General features: G+C 49.3%; 1 protein-coding gene and 1 non-coding gene across 2 annotated transcripts in view; one reads left to right on the forward strand and one right to left on the reverse strand.

The window, feature by feature from the left end:
- Positions 1–1,942: 1,942 nt before the first annotated feature.
- The window catches only part of LOC114582407 (G protein-activated inward rectifier potassium channel 1-like), a 32,937-nt gene continuing 8,376 nt past the window's right edge, over positions 1,943–26,503 (forward strand). Inside the window, exons 1-2 of the mRNA XM_028703418.2 lie at positions 1,943–4,080; positions 21,684–21,900. Coding sequence (XP_028559251.2) covers positions 3,430–4,080; positions 21,684–21,900 — 868 coding nt within the window. The 5' untranslated portion in view covers positions 1,943–3,429. The remainder of the gene's footprint in view (positions 4,081–21,683; positions 21,901–26,503) is intronic.
- On the reverse strand, positions 7,028–7,110 carry TRNAI-GAU (transfer RNA isoleucine (anticodon GAU)). The gene has a single exon. It is a non-coding gene; the product is annotated as a tRNA-Ile (tRNA).

Consider the following 26,503-nt stretch of genomic DNA (forward strand, 5'->3'; position numbering starts at 1 on the left):
CATTGATGAGCCACTCTTCTGTTTACAACGCTCAAAGCAATTTACATCCACTGAATCACATCGAATGAGGGGAAGCAGAGCAGGTACCTAACATTTGTCTCCCACAGTAATTTGTGCTACCGGTTCCCTCTCCTACCTCCTTGATCAAGTCCAGACTTTTCCATTTTGGCCTATTGCGTGTGTTGGGGGGGGGGGGACAACAACCAGCTACCAGGAAAATGTGGGGTCACCAACTTGCAGAATCAAGACAGAATCAGACAGAAAGAAGATGCTTAACCCCTCCCTGCCCCTGCTGATTCTCCCATGCAAATGCTTAACCCCTCCCACCCATGCCGATCCTCCGCCCTGCAAATGCCCTTTCGATTTCTTCCTTCGAGACGGGTTCCTAAACTGGCTGGAGACTGGGAATGACATTGGGAGGGGTATTTGCAAAAGAGAACTGGAGAGCCTGGGTGCTAACCACACCTGCTCACCTCAGCAAATGGCCTTTCCATGTTCAGCTTATCTGTGTGAGTTTGGAAACATGGATTTGCAGAGATAGAATAGGCCCTTATGGCACGAGGCCAGGTTATGCCTGCATTGAATGCAGCACCTAAACTTACTCTTATGAGCCAAAATGGAAGAGCTACAGAATCCAGTGCATTTATTTCTTAAAACACAACAGTGCAGCAAAGATACTAACAATTAACTTATAAAAATAGCACTCTGGAGCCATCTCTAAGAGCTGGAAAAGGGAGGTGTAAACTTGCAATAAATACTGTAATGGACTTGCACCATTTCCCTGCCCCCCCCCCCAGCAAGATTTCATAAAGATCAGCTGGTTAATGCTCTATGTTGGCATGCTTTAAAGTAAGCAAGTGAGCTATCAATATGATAAATTATTCCCCCCCTCCGTCTTTATAGAAAGATGTACCAGAGTTCAAAGCCTCTTTGAAAACCCTGCTTCCATGTGTTTGATTTACAAAAGAAAGCAATTCTTCACCAGTGTTAACTTGTGGAATTCATTGCCTCGGGATTTGACGACAGCCAGCAGCTTAAGAGTGGTTTCAAAGGGGATTCGAGGAACTGGTGGAGGAGAAGTCTATTCCCCAGCCACTTCTGGGCATGCTGGCTAAATAGAACCTGCATGTTCAGAAGCAGTATGCTGGAAAATACAAGTGGCTGGGGAACAAATGGTGAGAGAAAGAGAAAGAGAGCTGCCATTTCCCCCCCCCCCCCATGTTTGTAGGCTTCCAGAACACTTTTGGGAACAGAACGCCAGGTTTCCTTGTGTATTTTTTTTTTTTTTAGAGTACTGTATATCCAGCCCTTAGTCTTCCAACTCAAAGTGATGCACATTCCTAATGCTAAGAGCAGTTTGACAGCGGAACTGCCTGCCACAGGAGGTAGGAGGTTCTCCTTTGCTGTTTTAAGCAGAGTTGAGACGGGTGTCTGTCAAGGACCAGTTGCAGACCCTGCAATGAGCAACGGGGCGGCCGAGGAGACCTGCAAAGTCCCGTTCCGGCTCTACATACCTGTACATGAGACTCCCAGCTAGGTGGCCCTTGTTCCCCTTACGAGGCAGACCCTGACTCGCTTTGCTTCAACAAAGCGGTTATCCCGGATGCCCTCAGGCAAGAGCCCTTCCACTCGATCCAGAATCCCTTAGAGGTGCTTAGCGATGAGGGAAGTCACTCTGCTCATGCTCAGAGGCCCTTGGGTCTCCCATTCAGCCTGGACCTCTTTATCCTCCGGCACGACCCCCTCCTCACATCACTCTTTCCTTCTTTTGGGGGAAGCCCCGGGGGGGGGGATGTGGAGGAAATGGGAGGAGTCGCGGGTCCCGCCCCCTCTCACCTCACCAGCCCAGGCGTCAGTCTCCGCTGCTCTGCGTCTGCGGGGAGGGGAGAGAGACCTCAATCCGAATTAATTCGTTCCAACTCCTCTCGACCCCTTTCTTACGCGGGACTTGAGCCACTCCCCGCTGCAAGCGCCCGCCTCCCGCGCTCAGCCGGCGGCTCCTTGCAGCGGCAGCTGCCGGCACCGTCCGGAGGGGCTCCTTTCCCCGGCTCGGGGGGCGCGGGGAGCCGCCGCAAAGACCGGGACGCGGGCAGACGCGAGAGATGGTAGTTGCGCGCAGGAGCCTCCGGGAGAGGCGCGCAGAGAGGAATGTCGTAGGGGCTCCGGCGGCCGCCAGGCGGCGTCGCGGCGACACCCTCTCCGCCAGCTCCGCTTTCCTGCACGTTTAGCAAAAAGCTGGGACTTCTCGGAGCAGCCGCCTCCGAGCTGCTAGCCCGCCTGCACGCCCTCGCCGCAGCAGCAGCAGCAACAGCAGCCCAGTTTCTGGGTGCGCTGGAGAATTAAGGATCTCCGCAGAGGTTTAAGTTTCCTGATCCCAGCGCGCTGGGGGAAGGAGCTTGGAGAGCAGAAAGGGAAAAGGTGGGGGTGGCAGAAAGAGAGAGAGAGAGAGGAAGGGAGGACTCTGCAAAGCCTCTTCTCCTTCTTCCCTTTTCTCCATCCCTCCGGATCGCCGCTGCCCAGGCAGCTCAAGCCCGCGGGATCCAAGAAGGCAGCCCGCTGCGCTCGCCCACCCGCTCCTGCAAAAGCAGACGCCGCTCCCAACGCGTCGGGGAGGCTCCGTCCTTTGCCAAGAGAGTGGCGAGTTCCCTCCGAGGTAGGTGGCGGGACGACGGGGCAGGTTCCCGGAGCGGGGCGCAGGCCCCCGGGGGCAGGGACCCGCTTCCGGGGGGGGCGGGGCTGCTTTTCCCGGTTGAAACAAAAGGATCCAGCTCCGGATCCCTCGAGGGCAGCCCGTGTGGACCACACATCCCAACCCAAGGCAGTGAAGCCACGTGTGCGTGTGGCCAGTTCTCATCACCCCCCAAGAGAGACCCGGAGGACCCTCGCCAGCAGCGGCAGAAAGGTCTGCTGAAGTCGGAATCGGTTCCTGCGGGCAGAATCGGTGCCCATCCAAACCCCCGGGGTGACCATCAGTAGTGCCCTGCCAGCCCGGACCTTGGTGCTGCCACCCGCAGCCAGCGAGGAAACACACACACCCAGCGTGCAAACGGACCACCCAAACTCAGCCAGCATCCTGGCATCAGTCATGACCAGCATACAAAAGTGACCACTCGGGCTCTCTTGCCTGGCCATTGGGGTCCAGCTTCTGCTACCCAGAACGGCTTACGGGTCCAGAACCAGCTCACAGAAAGTGGGTTCCCTGCCGACACCAGCCCAGAGATCTGCCAACCTCGCCCGCCACGGCGCTCAGCCCAGACCATGCACTGAGCAAGCTGGCTCCCAGCAAACCGAGAAGATAATCCAGAATTGAGGAGACAAGCCTAAGTCCTGGGTGTGCAGCGGAGACGGCTGTCTAGTCTGATTCTTGCTCTCTGGTGCAGGCAAGGAGGACGTGCCAAGCCCACAGGGCAAGCTCTCCTCACCACCAGTATGTCAGTGGTGCGCAGGAAGTTCGGCGACGAATACCAGGCCGTGGTGGGCACGTCGGCGCGGCGGAAGCGCCAGCGCTTTGTGGACAAGAACGGCCGCTGCAATGTCCAGCACGGCAACCTGGGCAGCGAGAACAGCCGCTACTTAACGGACCTCTTCACCACTCTAGTGGACCTCAAGTGGCGATGGAACCTGCTCATTTTCCTGTTGACCTACACGGTGGCTTGGCTGGTCATGGCCTCCATGTGGTGGGGGATCGCCTACCTGCGAGGAGACCTGGACATGCACCATGGCCACAGCCCCGGGCACAACCCCTGCGTGGCCAACGTCTACAACTTCCCCTCGGCCTTCCTCTTCTTCATCGAGACGGAAGCGACCATCGGCTACGGGCACCGCTACATCACCGAGCGGTGCCCTGAGGGCATCGTGCTCTTCCTCTTCCAGTCGCTTCTGGGCTCCGTGGTGGATGCCTTCCTCATTGGTTGCATGTTCATCAAGATGTCCCAGCCCAAGAAAAGAGCCGAGACCCTCATGTTCAGCCGTGCCGCGGTCATCTCCAAGCGAGACGGGAAGCTGTGCCTCATGTTCCGCGTGGGGAACCTGCGCAACAGCCACATGGTCTCAGCCCAGATCCGCTGCAAACTTATCAAGGTGAGTCGTTTCCTCGATGGGATCCCAGCTTCACAGGGAAGAGGGTGGGGTGGCACTCACGTCCCGGGAAGCTAGAGAGCTGGATTTTGATGTGGGAGAGGCCTAGATTCAAATCTCACCTCTGGGCTCCTGGGCCCATGCCTTCTGGGCTCATAGAAGCCTCTCGGTCTCAGTTCCGTCATCTGTGAAATGGGAACGTTAAGAATCGTGTGATGAGGTTACTGTGAGCACAATACAAAGGCCTTTGAGGATGAAAGTTGCCTTGTGAAAGATGCATATAAGCAGGCACTGAACAGAGAGGGGGGAAAGAGGTTCCAAGGAGGGTGGGCAGGTAGGATTGGGATTTGTGGCAAAGGCTCCAAAGAGGATGCCAAAATGGCTGATCCTGTGTCATGTGCTAGAGATTTTGCACAATTCTTTTCAGATTAAGGAGACATTTAAACCTGAAGGTTTGGAGTAAGCCCCCTTGCGATCAGGGGTGGTTTTCTCCCAGGTAGGCAAGCCCCTAGGGTCAGATTACAAACAGTTTCTTAAATTCAGTATCTTCACAGCTTCCTCTCTCTCCCCCCCCCCGCCCCAATAATAAACAATAATCTCCAAATCAATCTCGTGTAAGGAAGTGGGTGTGGGTGGCGAATCAAACGAGAGGATAAGCCATTTGGAATTTTGGAGCATGTTTGCATTAAGAGGCCCAGACAACTTTGCACCCGAGTGGGCATATCAATTTTGTTAGCAAATAAACAAATAAAAGAAAAACCAGGAGGATTTGCTGGTGAATTCCCCCCCTCCCCCTCCGCAATTGGATTTGTGCATGGCTCCATCTGAGGGAGGGCTCAGCCTATTTTCAATGCCCATCCTGAAACATGAGATATCAAGCTAAATGCAAAAGTGTATTGTAAGCCTATGCAAATGACCTTAGCTTTCTACTTAGCTGGGATAGCTCAGTCTGTAGAGCATGAGACTCTGAATCTCAGGGCTGTGGGTTTGAGCCCCAGGTTGGGCAAAAGATTCCTGCATTGCAGAGGGTTGGGCTAGATGACCCTCGTGGTCTCTTCCAACTCTGCAATTCCATGATTCTACCAAGCAACCTTGGCCAGCACCTGCACCTGCCTTGTGCACTGCTGAGTAAATGATCAACCATTGACCTCACCAATCCATCACACGGTTGGAGAAAATAAGTTGATTCCAGATGCCATCAAGGTCCATCTGTTTATGCAGGAAAGATCACCACTTTGTACCCAGAGACACCATGATGCAATGGTCAAGACAGCAGCAAGCCAGAGGTGGAGGGAATCATATGAAAAGCAGATGTGTTGGTCCATTAAAAAAAACAACTGAGCTGAAACTGCTTTGGGGAGGGGAATTGCCAGAGAAGTCCTTTCTCGGGATTCCAAGCCAGCGGGAAAAGGTCACAGTTGCTTTGCAGTGAAGGCTCAGGAGAACGATGGTTCTTTCATATGGGTCAGGTTGAGAGCCTGGCAAATGACCAGCAAACACCAGGGCTGAATGCTGGAGAGGAGGCTAAGAGGTCTCATAGCAGAGTGTTTGGAAAGCAGAGAGAGAGAGAGAGAGAGCAGCAAGGGGTGTCGAGGAAGATAAGGCAAGGCAAGCGACAGAAACACAGGGAGGAGGTTGGGAAGTGAGATCCTGAGCTGCTGCTCGGTTACTCCCCGCCATGCGATGCATAACAAACACAGAAGCTCACGCTCATGGAAAGCTGCGATAGTCAATAACACGGGCAGAAATCGAGATAAATGCAGGAAATTAGCAAGTGAAGCCTTGGCATTCACTCCCAGAGACCAGCCAGAGGAAAATGATAGGTGGTGGCTGTCTCCATTTTGCCCTGGTTGTAAGCTACCAGAGGGCATGTGCCTAGCCTCTGTATCAGAGACAGTGCGCAGGGTTTGATGGAGATGATAGATAGATAGATAGATAGATAGATAGATAGATAGATAGATAGATAATAGATAGATAGATGATAGATAGATAGAGTGCTTTTTTCTTTAAAAAAATGTTTAGGGGTACTCTCATTTTCCCACTCATATTGAAATACAGTGGTACCTTGGGTTAAGAACTTGATTCGTTCCAGAGGTCTGTTCTTAACCTAAAACTGTTCTTAACCTGAAGCACCACTTTAGCTAATGGGGCCTCCCGCTGCCCCGCGATTTCTGTTCCCATCCTGAGGTAAAGTTCTTAACCCGAGGTACTATTTCTGGGTTAGCAGAGTCTGTAACCTGAAGCATCTGTAACCTGAAGCGTCTGTAACCTGAGCTACCACTGTACTGCCCCTCAGTGAGGCCAAACTCAGATTCACAAAATGTTTAGGAGTATGCGTACCCCTGTGTCCCCCCCAGAAAAAAAAGCATTGGATAGAGGATAGATAGATAGATAGATAGATAGATAGATAGATAGATAGATAGATAGATAGATGATAGATAGATAGATGATGATAGATGATAGATAGATAGATAGATAGATAGATGATAGATAGATAGATAGATAGATAGATAGATAGATAGATAGATAGATGATAGATAGATGAAGGTTATCAGACATCCCTGTTTCCCAGGGACAGTCCCCTGACAAAATCCACTGAAGTTGAAAAGTGTCCCCAGATATTCATTGGAAAAAAATCTGGTAACCTTAAGAAAGAAAGAAAGAAAGAAAGAAAGAAAGAAAGAAAGAAAGAAAGAAAGATGATAGATAGATAGATAGATAGATAGATAGATAGATAGATAGATGATAGATATAGATAGATAGATTTCACCCTGAATAAGAATTCATATGTTCTTACATTTCGTCTCTCTTCCAGCTTTTAGAAAACAAAACGGTGGTCCTTTTCGAGAACCACTTTAAGCAGTGTACAATACTGTAATAGAATTGTCGAGTTGGAAGGGACCCTGAGGATCATCTAATCCAACCCCATTGCAATGCAGGAATATGCAGCTGTCCCATACAGGGATAGAACCTGCAACCTTGGCATTATCAGCACCACGCTCTTACCAACTGAGCTATTCAAACCAATGGGACTTAAGGGGTGTTTCCATTGATTTCAGGGGGACCTAAGTACAGCTAAACTCACAGTACACTCTCTGCGTTTGTCTACCCAGAAGCAATCCCCACTTAGTTCGTTAAGATTTACTCCCAGGTAAGCGTGCGTAGGATTGCAGTCTAGTTCTGGATCATATCCATTATGTTTCCGAGAAAATATGCAACAGTGATTTTGAGGAGGTCAACAACAGCTTCTTAAGAAACGTGTTGAAAGAAAACATCAAATACTGTAAGCATGTGTGGTTAATACAAATCCTAAAAAGCTGTATAGCAGGCATAGGCAAACTCAGCCCTCCAGATGTTTTGGGACTACAACTCCCATCATCCGTAGCTAACAGGACCAGTGGTCAGGGATGATGGGAGTTGTAGTCCCAAAACATCTGGAGGGCCGAGTTTGCCTATGCCTTCTGTATAGAATGACAAGGAAAGGAACTTGGTTTGTATTAATGAGAATGCCTAGCATTATATATGGAATAATAGTCTGGAATTTTTTTGTCACCGGACAAATCTTACTACTCAGTGATTTCTAAGTGGCATTATACACCCCCCTACACCCCCAAGAAATTAAAGAAGGTTATAGGATTGAGAAGAGAATATTGACAAAAAACATTGTGGAAGAAAAGGGAAGATTGTTTTCCATATGTGGTGGATACGTCCATGCAGAAATCTTATGGATTATTCATTTCGTGATAGGTTATAATCTCCTAGGTACTTCAGAGGCCCTGTTGTTGGGGGAGTTTTTCAAGATTATGTAAAGGAGGGACTTTCAAGGCATTATTCAATATTTCCTGGTTGCAGCTAAAATATGATTGACAAGACTCTCTGGAAAGATGTTAAAATCCCCGAGGTGGAAACTAGGTTGTTGAGAATTTGGGATATTAGAGCTGCTAAGAAGGCAGCAAATTATGTTAAATTGAGAGAAGCCGGAGTTTTTACCGATGCTTTTGTTTAAAACGGCATCTGTTTCATTGTCTTCTAAAAGGAGAATCTATCCCTGACAGGTTTTGGCTTTCAGTGATATGGTGTAGATTTAGGAAGAGTGAATGTTTGGATTACAGTAAGAACAAAACAAGGCAATAACAGTAACAGACATGCAGTACAGTATGTAGTTTATTTTTGCATGGAAGCATTTGCCTACATTGAAATAATATACAGTATTTTTAAAAATATTGATCGGTTTTGTCTATTATTTCAGTGGGAACCATGTGCAACTGGCTTAGGCTGCAGCCCCAACCCTACTTACCAGGGAGTAACACTCGTTTAATTCAAGAGAACTTACTTCTGAGTAGACAGTTAGGATTACAGTGAGTCGGAATCCCACGCCTTGCCTTAATTTTTAAGAGCCAATACAATTAGCAGTCCAGCCTCACTTCTGATTGAATCCTTTCATTTTATAGCAGGGGTCAGCAACCTTTTTCAGCGGGGGGCCGGTCCACCATCCCTCACACCTTGTCGGGGGCCGGACTATATGGGGGGGAAGAAATGAACAAATTCCTATGCCCCACAAATAACCCAGAGATGCGTTTTAAATAAAAGGACACATTCTACTCATGTGAAAACACGCTGATTCCCAGACCGTATGCGGGCCGGATTGAGAAGGCGATTGGGCCAGATTGAGAAGGCGGGCGATTGGGCCGGATCCAGCCCCTGGGCCTTAGTTTGCCTACCCCTGTTTTATAGGCAACACTCTTCTTCTTTTTCATTTGGTAAAGTAAGAGATGTATACACCACAGTATGGTAAACCAGTACAAAAAGAAAGGAGAAGAAAAGGGTGCAGAAAAGATTAAAATTTGCTCCAAGTTCCTAAAGGGTTTCACTAAGAATATAGTGTGTGATACAGACTGAGCTATCATCTCCTTCTTTCAGATGATTATTGAAGGTTCTCAAGGGGAGGCTGGGATGCTAATTCTTTTTGCCCCTGTTCCCCTTTCCTAACAAACCCACTAAGCAATCAGACCCTCCAGATGTCCCAATTTTCCAGGAACAGTCCCGGATTTACAGAAGCTACCCCGGTTTCTGATTTGATTCACATAAGCCACCCTGGTTTCTCAGTTGATCCCGGAATGTCCCGCTTTTCCTTAGGACGGCCCTATTTTTACCGGACAAATGTTGTTGGAGGGTATGGAGTCATACGACCCCCGAGCCAAGGAGATAAGTAACTAAACCTATACAACCTTTAGATGACATCTGTAGGCAGGCAGCCCTCTATAAGGAAGGTTTTTTACAAAAAATTTTAAGGTTTTATTGGGTTTTTATATATGTTGGAAGCCGCCCAAGGTGGCTGGGGCAACCCAGTCAGATGGGTGGAGCATTATTATTATTATTATTATTATTATTATTATTATTAGGTAAAGGTAAAGGGACCCCTGACCATTAGGACCAGTCGTGGCCAACTCTGGGGTTGCGGCGCTCATCTCGCTTTATTGGCCGAGGGAGCCGGCGTACAGCTTCCGGGTCATGTGGCCAGCATGACTAAGCCGCTTCTGGTGAACCAGAGCAGCGCACGGAAACGCCATTTACCTTCCCAACAGAGCGGTACCTATTTATCTACTTGCGCTGGCGTGCTTTCAAACTGCTAGGTGGGCAGGATCAGGGACCGAGCAACGGGAGCTCACCCTGTTGCAGGGATTCGAACCGCTGACCTTCTGAGCAGCAAGTCCTAGGCTCTGTGGTTTAACCCACAGCGCCACCTGCGTCCCAGATTATTATGGAATAGGACAGCCCTATTTTCATTGGAGAAATGTTGGAGGGTATGCTAACTGCAATTGGCAAGCATTGTAACATACAGTGGTACCTGGAACTTAATTCATTCTGGAGGTTCGTTCTTAACCTGAAACTGTTCTTAACGTGAAGCACCACTTTAGCTAATGGGGCCTCCCGCTGCCGCCGCGCCACTGCTGTGCGATTTCTGTTCTCATCCTGAAGCGTATGTAACCTGAAGTGTATGTAACCCGAGGTACCACTGTACTACGTAAGCCCAGATCTGCCTTACTTATGGCTTCACCAGCAAGAACCTAGCTATTCTTCTACAATGCCGATCCGGCCGCACAAAATCCCAAACTAGCTCTGGGGTTTGTTCTTGCACCGGTGGCTGGCATTTAGGGGAAATCTGCAGCTAGCCAGCCCTTGTTCCTCTTGGCAAGAGCTCTGCCTGCTGCTGGAGCCGCAGCCGCAGGAGTAGGAAGTGCTTCAAGCTGTCGCCCCGCATTCCTCTGCTGTCTTCGCAAGTTCCTGCATCCGCGGAACAAGCCGTTCTCTGACATGGCCCAAGTCCAAAACCCAGGCACTTTGACTATCAAAGGCAGTCGCTGCTGGACCGCTGAGCGATGGGAGACTTTCGACAGATCATACCACCAGAAGGGCACGTGTGGGTCATCCTGGCAGCCAGCACTTAAAAGCTGGCACCTTGGCACTTCTGCCAGCCTTGATTCTGAAGGTCATATATGGGGCAGCATCCATTACTTTCTAAAGAGCTGCTGCTGCTGCTGCTGCTGTCTTCTCACAAGACTTGAGCCCCCTGGAAAAGGTCTGCTTTGATTTCATTTTAAAAAGTCAAGTCTCTAGTCCCCACAGTATAACAGAACTTGTGCCTTCGTTTAAAATAAAAATTAAAAAAATTATTTATACCCCGCCCATCTGGCTGACTTTCCCCAGCCACTCTGGCGTTCCCAATCGAGTGTTAAAAACAATACAGCATTAAATATTAAAAACTTCCCTAAACAGCCTTCAGGTGTCTTTTAAAAATAGGATAGCTGCTTATTTCCTTGCCATCTGATGGGAGGGCGTTCCACAGGGAGGGCACCACTACCGAGAAGGCCCTCTGTCTGGTTCCCTGTAACCTCACTTCTCACAATGAGGGAACCGCCAGAAGGCCCTCGGCGCTGGACTTCAGTGTCTGGGCTGAATAATGGGGGTGGAGACGCTCCTTCAGGTATACAGGACCGAGGCCATTTAGGGCTTTAAAGATCAGCACCAACACTTTGAATTGTGCTCAGAAACGTACTGGGAGCCAATGCAGATCTCTCAGGACCGGTGTTATGTGGTTGCGGCGACCACTCCCAGTCACTAGTCTAGCTGCTGCATTCTGTAATAATTGCAGTTTCCGGGTCACCTTCAAAGGTAGCCCCACATAGGGCGCGTTGCTGTAGTCCAAGCGGGAGATAACCAGAGCATGCACCACTCTGGTTGAGACAGTCTGTGGGCAGATAGGGTCTCAGCCTGCATACCAGATGGAGCTGGTAGACAGCCGCCCTGGACACAGAATTAACCTGCACCTCCATGGACAGCTGTGAGTCCAAAATGACTCCCAGGCTGCGCACCTGGTCTCAGAAGAGTTCCAGGAGGACTCTGGAAGCCCTGGGACTTAATGTAAAATGGGGCTCAGCCTCAGGGTTTGCTAAGGCTTAGTTGTGGGTTATGTGAAGAGTGTTTCTGAGCACGTGTATGTTGCCATTCTGCCACCTCTGTGTTACCATAGCTAGCCCCCAGACATCTGGGATGATCAAGCAAGCAGGGTTTAATTTCTATTAATAATTTTTAAAAACAGAGGTACTCAGGATACAACCTCTGCCTTCAAACCACTGTCTCTAATTCTGAACATGTGATACTGCCATTAAGGGAGGATTTTATTTTGTGCATGCTCAGAGGCAGCATGGGGAAAATGGATATTCCCCCGCACCCTTCCTTATTCCTAATCCGAGAACTAGCGATCACCCAATGAAATAAATGGACGTTGAGTTCAGACATAACCGTAGGAATCACTTCAGGGCTGGCAAAACTGGGGGGAAATCTGCTGCTGCAAGAGGTGGCTTGGATGACTCAAAAAGAGATTCACTACATTCACGGAGGCTGCAAGTCTATCAGCAGTTGGAGTTAGCCATAGTTCAGTGGAAACTCCAGCTCCAGAAGCTGTCTACCTTTGAAGCTACCTGCTGATGGAGAGCAAGGAAGGAGAGGTTTGTGTGGGAAACAGGAGGTAATGGGAGCTTCTCCATGCTCTTCAGAGAGGACGGGTTGCAAGCCCCAAGCTGGTAGTGAAGTGAGGTGATTTAGACTCTGGTGCTGGTGTCCTTTCCAGATTATTAATATTATTCCAAGCATTTATTGCTATTCATTATTATTATTTAAGATGGTAATGCATAGTGCTTCTGCAAGCCAGACAGACCCTCTTCCATAGGGCTTTCTCCTTCCAAGCCTTCTCAGCATCGCAGCCAACTTCTAAAGGCCTTATTTGGCCCCCCCTCAATAAAATATTTGAGGAGGACTGGGCCCCCCAAAGGTGATGGACATTCATTGCCATTAAAATGGTGCCTGTGTGCCGCATCATGTTATTATGTTGGGCCCCCCATTATTTTATTCAAGTTGGCACCCCTACTTCCATGGCTACAGCCAGGATTTATTGGGGGGGGGGTAGGACTCTCACCTGTCACCATCCTCTGTCTCTTGTCTCGCAGATTCATGGGCATAGCCAGGATTTTTGTTAGGGTGGTAGCAGCCAAAGTTGTTGACCTTTTCCTAGATCACCCCCTAAAGTAGTTGTTGAACTTTTTTGGGAAATCACAGGTATAAAATACCCCCACTGTGGAAAGCAAGCTTTCATAAGGGGGAGGAGGGCAGAACCTCAATTAATTGAGTACTTTCAATGCTTTTCAATAATTTTTGTGCTTGGGAAGGCCCTCTTGGCCCATGAGCAGTTTTGGGCTGAAATATCTCAACAGTTGTTTTATCTTACTTTTGTGCTCATGAAAACTATCTTTCTACAATTGCTACTTTTAGTTTTAAGTATTGTTATTTATTGACTTTATTTATTGATTTATATGCCTATGGGACGCGGCTGGCGCTGTGGGTAAAAGCCTCAGCGCCTAGGGCTTGCCAGTCGGCGGTTCGAATCCCCGCAGCAGGGTGCGCTCCCATTGCTCGGTCCCAGCGCCTGCCAACCTAGCAGTTTGAAAGCACCCCCGGGTGCAAGTAGATAAATAGGGACCGCTTACTGGCGGGAAGGTAAACGGCGTTTCCGTGTGCTACGCTGGCTCGCCAGATGCAGCTTTGTCACGCTGGCCACGTGACCCGGAAGTGTCTCCGGACAGCGCTGCCCCCCCCCCCGCCTCTAGAGTGAGATGAGCGCACAACCCTAGAGTCTGTCAAGACTGGCCCGTATGGGCAGGGGTACCTTTACCTTTACCTTACGCCTATGCCTACTTCTCAGGGGGGTCCTGGCCTATTCTGCGCCCCCACCCCTCCTCCTTCTGCCCAGCCTCCAACAACCTCGACGGGTCCTACTAGCCTCGACGTGCCCAACTCAGCCCCGGGCGAGAGCGGCGCACCATCGGGCTCCCTCCTCCCCGGGCCACGTGTGGCTGAGCGCAGGCGGCGGCGCCTCTCCGCTCCTCCCGCACCTGATTAGAGAAGCAGCTCCGTCCGCCGACTGAGCGAGCCCGGCCGGGAGATAAGGCTTATCGCGCCGTCCGCCTTCGGGCTTCTCGCCATCCCCATCTCCGATAAGCAAGGCTGGCTGGTCCACGTGCGCCTGCTTCCTCCGGAGCGGAGCGAGGAGAATCAGAGACCTTGGCGCGTTAGGAAGCAACCCCGCCAGAACGCCGCAAAAGGAGTCTGGCGCGTAAAAACGCGCGCCGCGGGGATCTCCGCGCAACGTGCCGCGCCGGGAGCAGAGAACAGGGGGGAGAGGGGTTTCTAGAGAACGGGCAGCTCTAGGGCTTGAGTCCTTTGCAAGCTTCTGGGGCCGGAGGCGGGCAATTGGGGGGGGGGGGGAGAGAAATGAAGAAAGCACTCACTTCTCAAAATTAAAATGAGACCCATGCAGGGGTGCCGACTTGAATAAAATATTGCGAGAGGGGCGGGTAAGCCCCATCCCGCATAATCGATCACAAGACGTACACCATTTGAATGGCAATGCGCATCAACTTTGGGGGCGCCCTCAAGTATTTTATTGGGGGGCGATCAAAGGGACTTTGGCCCCTAGGAGTTGGCTCCTATGGTTGCAGCCAACTAAATTATACTCTTTGAGTAGGCCCGTTTGACTTAATGGACCTACTGTAAGTAACTCGTGCCTCTTAATCGCAGTGGGTCTGCTCTGAGTATGACTAAATGGATACCACTGTTAATCTCAGCATGGATGGTACTGTTTCTTGACAAAAGCAGGATTGGCACTCATGCCCAAATCACTAATGTAGAAATTATTGAATCAGTGCCACTGGAGAGTATGCCCTGCCTGCTGCAGACCCTCCAAGTGGAATGCTCTCCCCAGGGAAGTTTGCCTGTCACCTTCATTATACACCTTTAGGTGCCAGGCAAAAATGTTCCTTTTTAACCAGGCCTTTGGCTGATCCAATTTACAGTGGTACCTCAGGTTAAGTACTTAATTCGTTCTGGAGATCCGTTCTTAACCTGAAACTGTTCTTAACCTGAGATACCACTTTAGCTAATGGGGCCTCCTGCTGCTGCCGCGCCGCTGGAGCACGATTTCTGTTCTCATCCTGAAGCAAAGTTCTTAACCTGAAGCACTATTTCTGGGTTAGCGGAGTCTGTAACCTGAAGCGTATGTAACCTGAAGCGTATGTAACCCGAGGTACCACTGTATATCCTATGCCCTTTTAAAATGTGTTTTTTTTTTTGTGGGGAGAGGGGTATTGGGTTGCTGTTTTTATTTTTATGAGGTATTTTGTGGTTTTATATCTTGATTTTATTCTGTGAACCTCCCTGAGACCCCCGGATATAGGACGGTATATAAATTCAAATACAGTGGTACCTCGCAAGACGAATGCCTCACGCAAGACAAAAACTTGCAAGACGAAAGGGTTTTTGGTTTTTTGAGTTGCTTCGCAAGACGAATTTCCCTATGGGCTTGCTTTGCAAGACGAAAACGTCTTGCAAGTTTGTTTCCTTTTTCTTAAAACCGTTAATACCCAGGGTGCATTGCTTGAAGAGGTGCAGTTGCACGCGGTGTGGTAGCCTTTTTTGAGGTTTTTGAAGACTTTGGTGATTTTTGAAGCTTTTCCAAAACTTCTTTTGAAACCGTGCTTCGCAAGACAAAAAATTCGCAAGACGAAAAAACTCGCAGAACAAATTAATTTCATCTTGCGAGGCACCACTGTAACAACAACAACCCAGTTTTCATCAGAGGAATGTTGGAGGGTATGTGTCGAGGGTCGTCTTAAGCATATCTGGCGCTGTGGCGCAAAGCTCCCTCCGGCGGGCCCCTGCCCCCCATTCCCCAGAGTTTTTTAAGGAGGGCGGCGCTGCCCCGGGGCTGGAAGAGGTGGCAGTGGCTGGAGGGTGGCTCCTTTGGCGGGAAAGAGGTGGAGGCTAGATGCGGTGGCTCCCACTTCATGCCACAGTGGCCATGGCAGACAGAGGCTCCAGGCACGGCGCTACTTCAGCACGGCATGGTGGAGGTGGGCGAGGGCAGCAAGCTGATTCCGGGAACCTCCGCCTCTTCCCTGGTGCCCTCCAGAACTTGGCATCCCACGCCACTAGCCTCTATGGGTAATATGCCCCTGTGTGTGACCCTCTCTCAGATCCAAGAGGCCTTCCCTTTTGAAAACCTAGATCACTGAAATTGGATTTAATTATGGGAAATAATCAGAAGCTCTGGCAACAACACCTCAGCCAGCATGAAGTTTCACCTCCTCCTAGAGGTGTCAAGGCCTTATCTCACTTGCTTGTCAGAACACACAGACAGGCAGACACACACAAATTCGCCCTTGTCCGCTGGCTGGGTCTGACGGGGCATTGTAGTCCAAAACATCCAGCGGGCACCAGCTTTCTGAAGTCTTCTTCATACCACCTTCTCACTCCTTTTGTTCTCCTCAGGCCATGCCTTACTCATTGCTTTGTTCCTCAGGGTCAAACTGCCCGTGATGCTGAGTCATGCAGAGTTTTCTTCTCTTCTATTCAATGTTTCCATTTTCCCCCTTTTACAAAAGGCACTTCTTGGAGGCTGCAGTTTCCCACAGAAGATTTGAAGAGAAAGGTTGGGCCCTTTTACCCCTCAGGTTCCCCAGCCGCACCATGCTGAAAATGGCCTCCGCTAACCTGATTTTCCTCCTACAGACTGTTACGGTAAATTCCGGGTGCGAGATTGCTCAGCCACCCAGCTCGTCGGACTAGGTCCGCGGGTCCTAGCGGAAGAAAATGAGCTCAGCCAGAGTCAGGAGCAAAATGTGGAGATCCAAGGTTTATTGCGCAACAGGTTCAAGACGAGATTGAACAGCGAGAAAGGGGTGACATATACTTTTGAAACTTCCCTCCATGTCCCAGAATACAGTGCAAAATACATCCCAGTTACATCATGAATACATTAAGGAGAGGTTGGGTTACACCGGATTAACATATGGAAGAGGGAGGGGGGAATATGCAGAGCTGGAGATATGCGCAGATAAGCGCTTCCTGAGTGCCGGTGATGGACAGACAATGGTCCATGTATGCATATTCTGCCACCTGGCATTGCCATGAGGAAAGGCTTGGCAGAGTGATTTGACATGATTAGGGTCTTGGCACCTTACTTGAGGGATTATGGAGGACAGGGGAGGGGTGATGGAGTCCTAGAGAAATTGAGCAAATTGGCACGTTGATTTTCTATGGATTTTATAGATTTTTAGTCCCTGTTGACATTGACAATTGGGAATAAATGGATATATTGTAGCGAAGAAGGTGAAGAAGACATGCCCCCCCCCCTTCCGTAACAAGACGAACAGATGCAGGTATCCCTGCAGCTGAATTTTGTTAACATGGGGAAGGAAATATTAGGCTTACTCACCCACTGTGAGCCTCAAAGCATATCCTGAGCTATCCTAGCATTGCCTTATCCATGCCTAGGCTGCCCTCTGCTTCTCCTCCACGGGACTTGTTTCACCAAAATATTCCCAAGTTGTGTTACAGCTTCCTAACACCCCGCATTTGGGGAATTTGAAAGCTGGAAAAATTCTAATCTAGCCAGGCTGGTGAGAGGGATGTTTTCTGGAGAGAGTCTCAAGGGCCAGACTGAGCTCTGGAGGGCTGTCATTTCTGCCCTGCCCTGAGCTTCCTCATTCCAGCGCTAAAAAGCGTTATAAAAAATATAACAATTTATTATTTATACCCCGCCCATCTGGCTGGGCTTCCCCAGCCACTCTGGGCGGCTTCCAACAAAATTTTAAAATACAGTAATGTATCAAACATTAAAAGCTTCCCTAAACAGGGCTGCCTTCAGATGTCTTCTAAAAGTCTGGTAGTTGTCGTTCTCTTCCACATCTGGTGGGAGGGCATTCCACAGGGCAGGTGCCACTACCGAGAAGGCCCTGTGCCTGGTTCCCTGTAACTTGGCTTCTTGCAATGAGGGAACCGCCAGAAGGGCCTCGGAGCTGGACCTCCATGTCCAGGTACAACGATGGGGGTGGAGACGCTCCTTCAGATATACTGGACCGAGGCCGTTTAGGGCTTTCAAGGTCAGCACAAACACTTTGAATTGTGCTCGGAAACATACTGGGAGCCAATGTAGGTCTCTCAGGACCGGTGTTATGTGGTCTCGGCAGCCACTCCCAGTCACCAGTCTATCTGTCACATTCTGGATTAGTTGTAGTTTCCGGGTCACCTTCAAAGGTAGCCCCACATAGAGCGCATTGCAGTAGTCCAAGCAGGAGATAACCAGAGCATGCACCACTCTGGCGAGACAGTCTGTGGGCAGGTAGGGTCTCAGCCTGTGTAACCATCCTCTGATTATTCACATTGCTCAGAAAGGGGGCTTCCTTCCTTCCTTCCTTCCTTCCTTCCTTCCTTCCTTCCTTCCTTTTTCTTTCTCTCTCTCTCTCTTTCTTTTTTCGATGTTGCATTATTTAGACCCGATCCTATGCAGCCATTCTCACAAAATGACTTTTAATAATTTCCTTTCCTCCATTTCCAGTTCTCATTTCGGGGGGTCAGGCCAATGCCCCATCTAGGCCAGCAGCCTGTTCTCACAGTGACCCGCCAGATGGCTGTAGGAAACCCACAAGCAAGAAGCCTTTCTCCCTCCTGCAGTTTCAGAAGCACTGCTGCCAGAGAGCATTGCCATCACGGCCAGTAGGCCTTCTGCAGCTTGAACGTCTCTGCTCCTGTCTATCGTCAGTCTCAAATGAACCATGCTTTCTGGGAGCCTTTCGAAAAGCCCTTTGACCTCCGTTCTTGCCTGCTCTCGTCATCCACTGGGAAACCGGTTCCCTCGGCGGGGCGGGGTGTGCATGCGCAATGTGGGTCAGGAATAATAATATTAAAGGAGCCTTGGCCGTTCGGGCACAGAACATCACATTGGGTTAGCAGGCGAATTGCACTGCGGTTTTGAGCAGGAGCGAGGATTGACATGTTGGTTCATAAAGATGACAGTGAGCAAATCAGGGGACACATGTCTGGCTAATTCAGGTCGGCAAGGCATGCTGGTGCTTCTGTGGCAAAGGGAAGGAGAATGGAGAGGCGTTTGGGGAGAAGATTGTAGTGTTTGGGTGCGTCCAGAACAGACACTTTAAGGTCCACAAGATGCTTTTCTGTTTACAGTCATACCTCAGGTTACAGACGCTTTGGGTTGCACGATTTCGGGTTGTGCACCGCGCCGAACCTGGAAGTACCAGAACGGGTTATTTCCGGGTTTGGGCACATGCGCAGAAGCACTAAATTGTGCTTTGTGCATGCGCAGAAGCTCCGAATCATGACCCGCACATGCGCAGACGCGGCGCTGCGGGTTGCGGACACTGCGGGTTGCGAACGTGCTTCCCGCATGGATCATGTTCACAACCTGAGTGTCCACTGTATTTGATCAAATGTCTTGCAAGCAGGGAGGGGGGCGCAGTTTCCATCCCAAACTCACCAGAACTCGGTTCCGGCACCTCTCAGGTGGGCGCCATTATAAGAGAGCAAGGGAGGCGTTCAGGGTGAAGTTCCAGCACCCTGAAAAACAGCACCGCTTGCAAGGAATCTCGTATATCACAGCTGCCGTTCTGCACATTCATTTCCATTTGATTTCCCTCTTCCCCTTTTAAGATGATTCAGCCCATATCTGCTGTCAACACCTTGCTAATTCCCCATCCCTCCGCTAATTACCAGAAATGCACCAGACAACCGCAATGTCTGCCTCCCCCCCCCCCAGTAGCCATCACAGTCCAGAAAATTGCTTCTAACCACGCACACACGTGTGTTGTAATTCCTTCCCTGGGGGTGGCTGGGAGTGGGGAAGGGGCAGGGCAGGCGTCCAATCAGGTTCTTGCAGGCAGCCTTGTTCGTGATAATATCACGATGTTTATAAGTGATGCCCCCTTCAATACTGTTTGCGCCTGTGAAAGTTTCAGAGCAGACATAACTGCCCTGAGAATTCATGCCAAAATCCCATAACATTTTAATGCCGCAAATGTTGTAGGGTTGGTGTTATTTTGCAAAGGGTTAGGGTTAGGTCTTTTCTTTTTTGCCCTGCTTTTGTTTGTTGCCCTACAGCTCAAGAAGATCCCTTCCCGTGGCAATAATGTGGTGTTGCGTGAGAACCATTGCAGGGCAACTGATGAAGTAGAGTGGTGTGTGGACATAGAATTATAGAATAGGAAGGGACCCCGAGGGACATCTAGTCCACACCCACCCACCCTGGGAATGCAGGGATCTTTTGGCCCAACGTGGGCTCGAACCCACAACCCTGAAATTACGAGGCTCATCTTCTATGGACTGAGCTATCTGCTGCAGGCCAGTGTAAATCCACCACTCTATGAATGTGTCCATGACGTGCAAAAACAAAGGAGAGAGCAAAATCGCCCATCCAGAAATAACAATTCCCAGAACTGTAGCTTTTCCTAGTGATGGAAAACAAACATTGCAACACTTAATCCAGGCATAGGCAAGCTCGGCCCTCCAGATGTTTTGAGACTACAATTCCCATCATCCCTGACCACTCATCCTGTTAGCAAGGGATTATGGGAGTTGTAGTCCCAAAACATCTGGAGGGTCAAGTTTGCCTATGCCTGACTTAATCAGCACAGCTGGGTGTCCTTCCCGACTTTATATAACCCCATTCTTCAGTCACAGAGAAGCTGACAGGTGATGGTGTGGTGGGAGACAAAGGCAGCCCTGCCCTCAGGCCTGCAATCTAACACGACACAAAAGGAAAATGGATTGGAAGGGAGAAGGAAATCAAGCAGAGGTTTTAGAAATGCGGTTTGGTAGATTGTGGTGCCCAGGATTAAGCTTGTAAATTGTATGGATGTTCTTCAGCTAACAGGCAGGTCCTGTGCTGGCAGGCAACGGCTTTGGGTGACCAGGAATGAGCGCTGACCACCATATATATTTCCCACAATGCCTCCCCTTGTAGCATTGTGACTGCAGGCAGTTGTGGAATGTTAAAAAGGCAGTTCCGAGGTTCACCACTGGAGAAGGCACTGAAGAGGCAGGCATAATGGCAACACTCTGCTCAATCCAGGAGTGAAAGGTGCTGAACAGGGCAGCCTTGCCCATCCTGGCAGTTATTTTGGACTATGACTCCCACTAGCCAGGTTGATGGGAGTCATCATCATCATCATCATCATCATCTGACTGGGTTGCCCCTGCCATTCCGGATGGCTCCCAACAAAATATTAAAAACACAATAAAACATCAAACATTTTAAACTTCCCTATACAGTGCCTTCAAATGTCTTCTAAAAGTCGGATAGTTGTTTATTTCCTTTACATCGAATGGGAGGGAGTTCCACAGGGCAGGTGCCACCACTGAGAAGGCCCTCTGCTTGGTTCCCTGTAACCTCACTTCTCGCAGTGAGGGAACCACCAGAAGGCCCTCAGCGCTGGACCTCAGTGTCTGGGCTGAACGAAGGGCGTGGAGATGCTCCTTCAGGTATACTGGACTGAGGCCATTTAGGGCTTTAAAGGTCAGCACCAACACTTTGAATTGTGCTCAGAAACATACTGGGAGCCAATGTAGGTCTCTCAGGACCGATGTTATGTGGTCTCGGCGGCCACTTCCAGTCACCAGTCTAGCTGCCGCATTCTGGATTAGTTGTAGTTTCCGGGTCACCTTCAAAGGTAGCCCCACGCAGAGCGCGTTGCAGTAGTCCAAGCGGGAGATAACCAGAACATGCACCACTCTGGGGAGACAGTCCGTGCGCTGGTAGGGTCTCGGTCTGTGTCCCAGATGGAGCTGGTAGACAGCTGCCCTGGACACAGAATTGACCTGCGCCTCTGTTCCCACCCGCCACTGGCACACAGCTCAGTATGATTCCCCCTCACCCCTTTTGGAGGGAGAAACCCAGACCCGTCCTCTGGCTGATGGGGGAGTTCGCTCTTCCGCCATGAAGGCATGGGTGCATGCATGAAATGGGTGGGGCCAAGACATTACCATTGATTTGCCTGAGAGAGTCTTGTACCCAGATCTCACCCAGAGCCAGGTTCAGATCACCCCACTCAAAATCCTCTCCCTCTCTCTCTGTTTTAATTCCAGTGGAGTGTCTGCAGCTCAAAAGGTACACCATACAGACACCTCAAGAAAGTTCCTATCATTTTGCTGCTGTAAGATTTGCTCTCGACTCAGTGGGACTTCTCTCTCTCTCTCTTTAGTCACGACAGACGCCAGAAGGTGAATTTCTGCCACTAGACCAATGCGAGCTCGACGTTGGATTCGGAACTGGGGCCGACCAACTGTTCCTCGTTTCTCCTCTCACCATCTGCCATGAAATCAACGAAAAGAGCCCTTTTTTTGCCCTCTCGCAGAGATCGCTACGGAGCGAGCAGTTCGAGATTGTCGTTATCCTGGAAGGCATCGTCGAAACTACAGGTACAGTGCTGACTAATAATAATAATAATACGGTGGTACCTTGGGTTACATACACTTCAGGTTACATACGCTTCAGGTTACAGACTCCTCTAACCCAGAAATAGTGCTTCAGGTTAAGAACTTTGCTTCAGGATAAGAACAGAAATCGTGCTCTGGCGGCACGGTGGCAGCGGGAGGCCCCATTAGCTAAAGTGGTGCTTCAGGTTAAGAAGAGTTTCAGGTTAAGAATGGACCTCCAGAACGAATTAAGTACTTAACCTGAGGTACCACTGTAATAATAATTTCCATAGTGCAAAGATGGGGGCACCTGTGGGATTTTAGGTGCTGCCAGAATACATCTCCCATGGTTAGCCCAGCCAGTAGAGCATGAGACTCTTAATCTCTTGTGAGTTCGAGCCCCATGTTGGGCAGAGAGATTCCCGCATTTCTGGGGGCTAGATGACCATCGCGATCCCTTTCAGCTCCACAATTCTGTGATATTATATATATATATATATATATATATATATATATATATATATATATGCTTTCGTAGATTTTCACGGGTATAGGAATGCAGGTTTTGGTGTCCTCGGGTGTCTTCCCGTGTAAAAGTTGGGGTGTCTAGGCGACGTTTCGACGAGGTCTCACTCGTCATCTTCAGGCTGGTGCTCCAGTAACAAGAAGCCGAAAGCACCAGCCTGAAGATGACGAGTGAGACCTCGTCGAAACGTCGCCTAGACACCCCAACTTTTACACGGGAAGACACCCGAGGACACCAAAACCTGCATATATATATATATATATATATATATATATATATATAATTAGTTTTTTTAACATATTATTTCCAACAATCATATAACATAATTTCTTACCTTATACAATATTTTAGACTTCCGTCAACACCTCTGATGATTTTCCGTTCCTTATCGCTTATTCTGCATTTCTTAATTTCTCTATTACTCTTAATTATCATTAACTAATAGTTCTCCTCATAGTCCTTCTTGCAATATTTCAGATAGTCATCCTTACAAAACGTCTTGCAATGCTACTAGCGTAATCTGTTCATTACAGTTACTTTTCAAATAGTTCGTATATTTACTCCAGTCTTCTAAGAATCTCTGGTCCCGCGGGTTTCGAATCCTTTCTATTAATTTATCCAATTCTGCATAGTCCATCAATTTCATCTGCCATTCTTCTTTCATCAGTGATTCTTCTTGCTTCCATTTTTGTGCCAACACAATTCTGTGATTCTATCCCAGACCACTGGCCATGCTGACTGGGGCTGATGGGAGCTGGAGCCAACCACATCTGGAGGGCCACAGGTTCCCCACCCCACTGTTCCCTGGGAAGAGGGGTTGACTGTTAAACCCCTCTGGGAATTGTAGCTCTGTGAGGGGAATGGGGTCTCCTAAGAGATCTCAGCTCCCTTAAGAAATTACAGTTGTTTTGTCTTTGTGCGGCTGTTCAAAGTGGCATTATACTGCTTTAAAAGGGTGGTGTGTTTGTGGCCCTAGAAGTTTGCCAGAAAACAAACGTCCGTTCTCCGCTTCTTCTTAACCCGCCAAAAAACGTGGCCCACATCAGCTTCTCATAAAGAAATTCTGTCCTTGGTATGCCTCCCCCCCCCCCCTTCTCAGTTTGATTCCCTGGCACCATATTTGCATAAATTAACTATCCCAAAATACTGACGTGCCTTCACACTGGCCAGATTGGATGTGCTGCCCTCTGCCGTACTTGAGGGCAGATACCAAAAGATGCCAACTGCGAAACGACTCTGCCCCTGTGGAGATGGTAATCTGGAAACAGTGGCTCATGTTCTCCTGTCCTGTCCCCTTTATAAAGATCTGAGGAATGAGATCATTACCCCACTCTTACTTACCATCCCAGGCCACCCATCTGAGGCCACATTGTTCTTTCTTTTATCAGATCAAAGTGAAGGTTGCTAGGTTTATCAAGGGTGCAATGAGATTAAGGGCCACTATCTGAATGATAATCTTGGTCATTTGATTGCCCTTTTTACCCATTGATGTCTTTTTTTATTTGTATATATATTTATTTGTATATATTGCTTGTTTTATGTTGCTATGGCCGTTGGCTAATGCGAATAAAGTTTATCTATCTACCACAAGACGCACCTAGTTTTTGGAGGAGGAAAACAAGAAAAGAAATATTCTGAATCTCAGAAGCCAGAACAGCAAGAGGGATCGCTGCGCAATGAAAGCAACAATCCCTCTTGCTGTTCTGGCTTCTGGGATAGCTGCGCAGCCTGCATTCGCTCCAAAAGACGCACACACATTTCCTCTTACTTTTTAGGAGGGGAAAAGTGAGTCTTATAGAGCAAAAAATACGATATCTAAAAAAAAACGTGGCCAGCTTCTGCCAGCTCTCCAAGAAAAGTCCTTTCCTGGTTCTGCCCATTGAATCAGGTGTTTTCATCATCGCAAACTGGCTGGCTGGCTGCCACTCTCCTCCTGCCCTGCTGCTCTCAAGGAAAGAGAAAGAAAGGGAGCCCTGGCTTCTGTTAGAAAAGTAGGACACCCTAGTTGTTGGAGGCTCCCCATTCCTCTGTGTGTTTAGCCTGGAGGCCTATCTGCTTCAGAGGGAAGAGTCTAGCAAATGTGACGGTTACAGAGAGATTAATGATGTGACTTCCCCCTCTGGCGCTATAGTAATGAGCCTTGATTCTGTAGTGTATAGCACAACGCTGGAGATAAGTGGATTTTTCTCCCTCTCTCTTTTAAAGAGCTCTCATTTACAGTTCTTGAAAGAGGAGAGGTCCTGTTCTATTGGGATAGGGAAGCAAAAGAGCGGCCTCACGTTATTCCAGGGCTTAATTTGGGCCAGCCCACCTCAGGTGTCAATTGGAGACTCTACCAACTCAGCCCCAGGACCAGCTTTCAAGTTTGGCAGCAGTCTCCCCGCTGCACTTTGAAAACTGTTCTGTGTGAAGTTGCAGCAGCTCTAAAGCCAGCTAGGCAGGCAAAATGTGTGGGATGGTTTATCAATGGGCAGGGGAGGCTATATTAGTCGCAATTCATCCCTCCAATCTCCCATGGGAGTGGGGGTTGAGTGGAAGATGAAAACCTGGTGCTTGGCAGCAGAATATAGAAGACTGAAACTACGCTGAGAAGCCTTTCGTTTTATGAGGCAATCCCAGCTAACGAAATAAGTTGGCTTCCCCTTTGTTTCCCTCTTAATAAAAGAATCAGGCAACAATTTGCATGTTCAGACCCAGAAACCTCCCCTCTAAATAAATTCGCACTTGACTCAAATTTTGGTTTTGATTTTTGGCAGAATTTAGGCCGCAACGCAGGTGGCGCTGTGGGTAAAACCTCAGTGCCTAGGGCTTGCCGATCGCATGGTCGGCGGTTCGAATCCCTGCGGCGGGGTGAGCTCCCATCGTTCGGTCCCAGCTCCTGCCCACCTAGCAGTTCGAAAGCACTCTTAAGTGCAAGTAGATAAATAGGGACCGCTTTCTAGCGGGAAGGTAAAAGGCGTTTCCGTGTGCTGCGCTGGTGCAGGCTCGCCAGAGCAGCTTCGTCACGCTGGCCACGTGACCCGGAAGTGTCTCCGGACAGCGCTAGCCCCCAGCCTCTTAAGTGAGATGGGCGCACAACCCTAGAGTCGGACACGACTGGCCCGTATGGGCAGGGGTACCTTTACCTTTACCTTTAGGCCACAACATTATTGATTACAGAAAGTGATTGGCTGCATAGGCTCTGGTTCGACTAGCTCCCTGCTATGCAGGTAGCGCTGACCCAGGGTTCCAGAATAGGTCAGCCAAGGGTGAACACCTGAGTAAGCGGAAAGCCGGGAACAGGCTATCTCCGCCACCCAAATGTCCCCCTGAACTCAGACACAGGCACAACCCCCTCTCAGGGGTTGACCAAACCATCGAGTCTCTGGATTTCTTTAACGGAATACCCTTCACATAAGGTTGGCTAGAGCGTTATCCCATCCCTGTCACCTGAACCAGAGCCTATCCACAACCTTACAAGTTGTGACGATTTGCTACGCGGCAGGCGAAACCCAAATGGCAGCAGCCAATCAGCCAAGTGGGGAAAATTCCTGCTGTGCCCCTGTCCCAACGACAGACGACACACAACAGCATAGCAAGGTCAAGTGCAAAGCCCTAAAAGTAGGGAGAGGTGGGTGGGTGTTCCGAATGCACACGCCAAAAGAGGAAGCTCTGGGTCACGTGCGTGGGCATAAATAGGTCCCTCAAACCGTTTGCACTACATCCCATTGGCCAGATTGCACCCAGCTACGAGGAACCTAGCAATCGGGTGTTGTGGCTGACCAATCATACTCACCCACAACACAGGGTGTCGGTTTCCAGCTCTCACCGCAATGCATGCCCTCTTTAAGGGAGGACCCGATTTATAAAGTAATCTTAAAATATATTGTTTACTTACTTGACAGTCTTGCACGGAAACACAGCAAAGGCAGCAGCAAAATTGTGCAGGTAAAATACTTCTTGGTTTCAACAGCCATAGTTAAATACAGAAATGGAGTCTGCCTCAGGAAGAGTACAGATAGATATCTGTCTGCATCAAAGATATTGTGAGAAAGAAAGAGAGAGAGAGAGAGAGAGAGAGAGAGACAGACAGACAGACAG

Source organism: Podarcis muralis, chromosome 13 (genome assembly GCF_964188315.1).
Source record: "Podarcis muralis chromosome 13, rPodMur119.hap1.1, whole genome shotgun sequence".
Lineage (NCBI taxonomy): Eukaryota > Metazoa > Chordata > Lepidosauria > Squamata > Lacertidae > Podarcis > Podarcis muralis.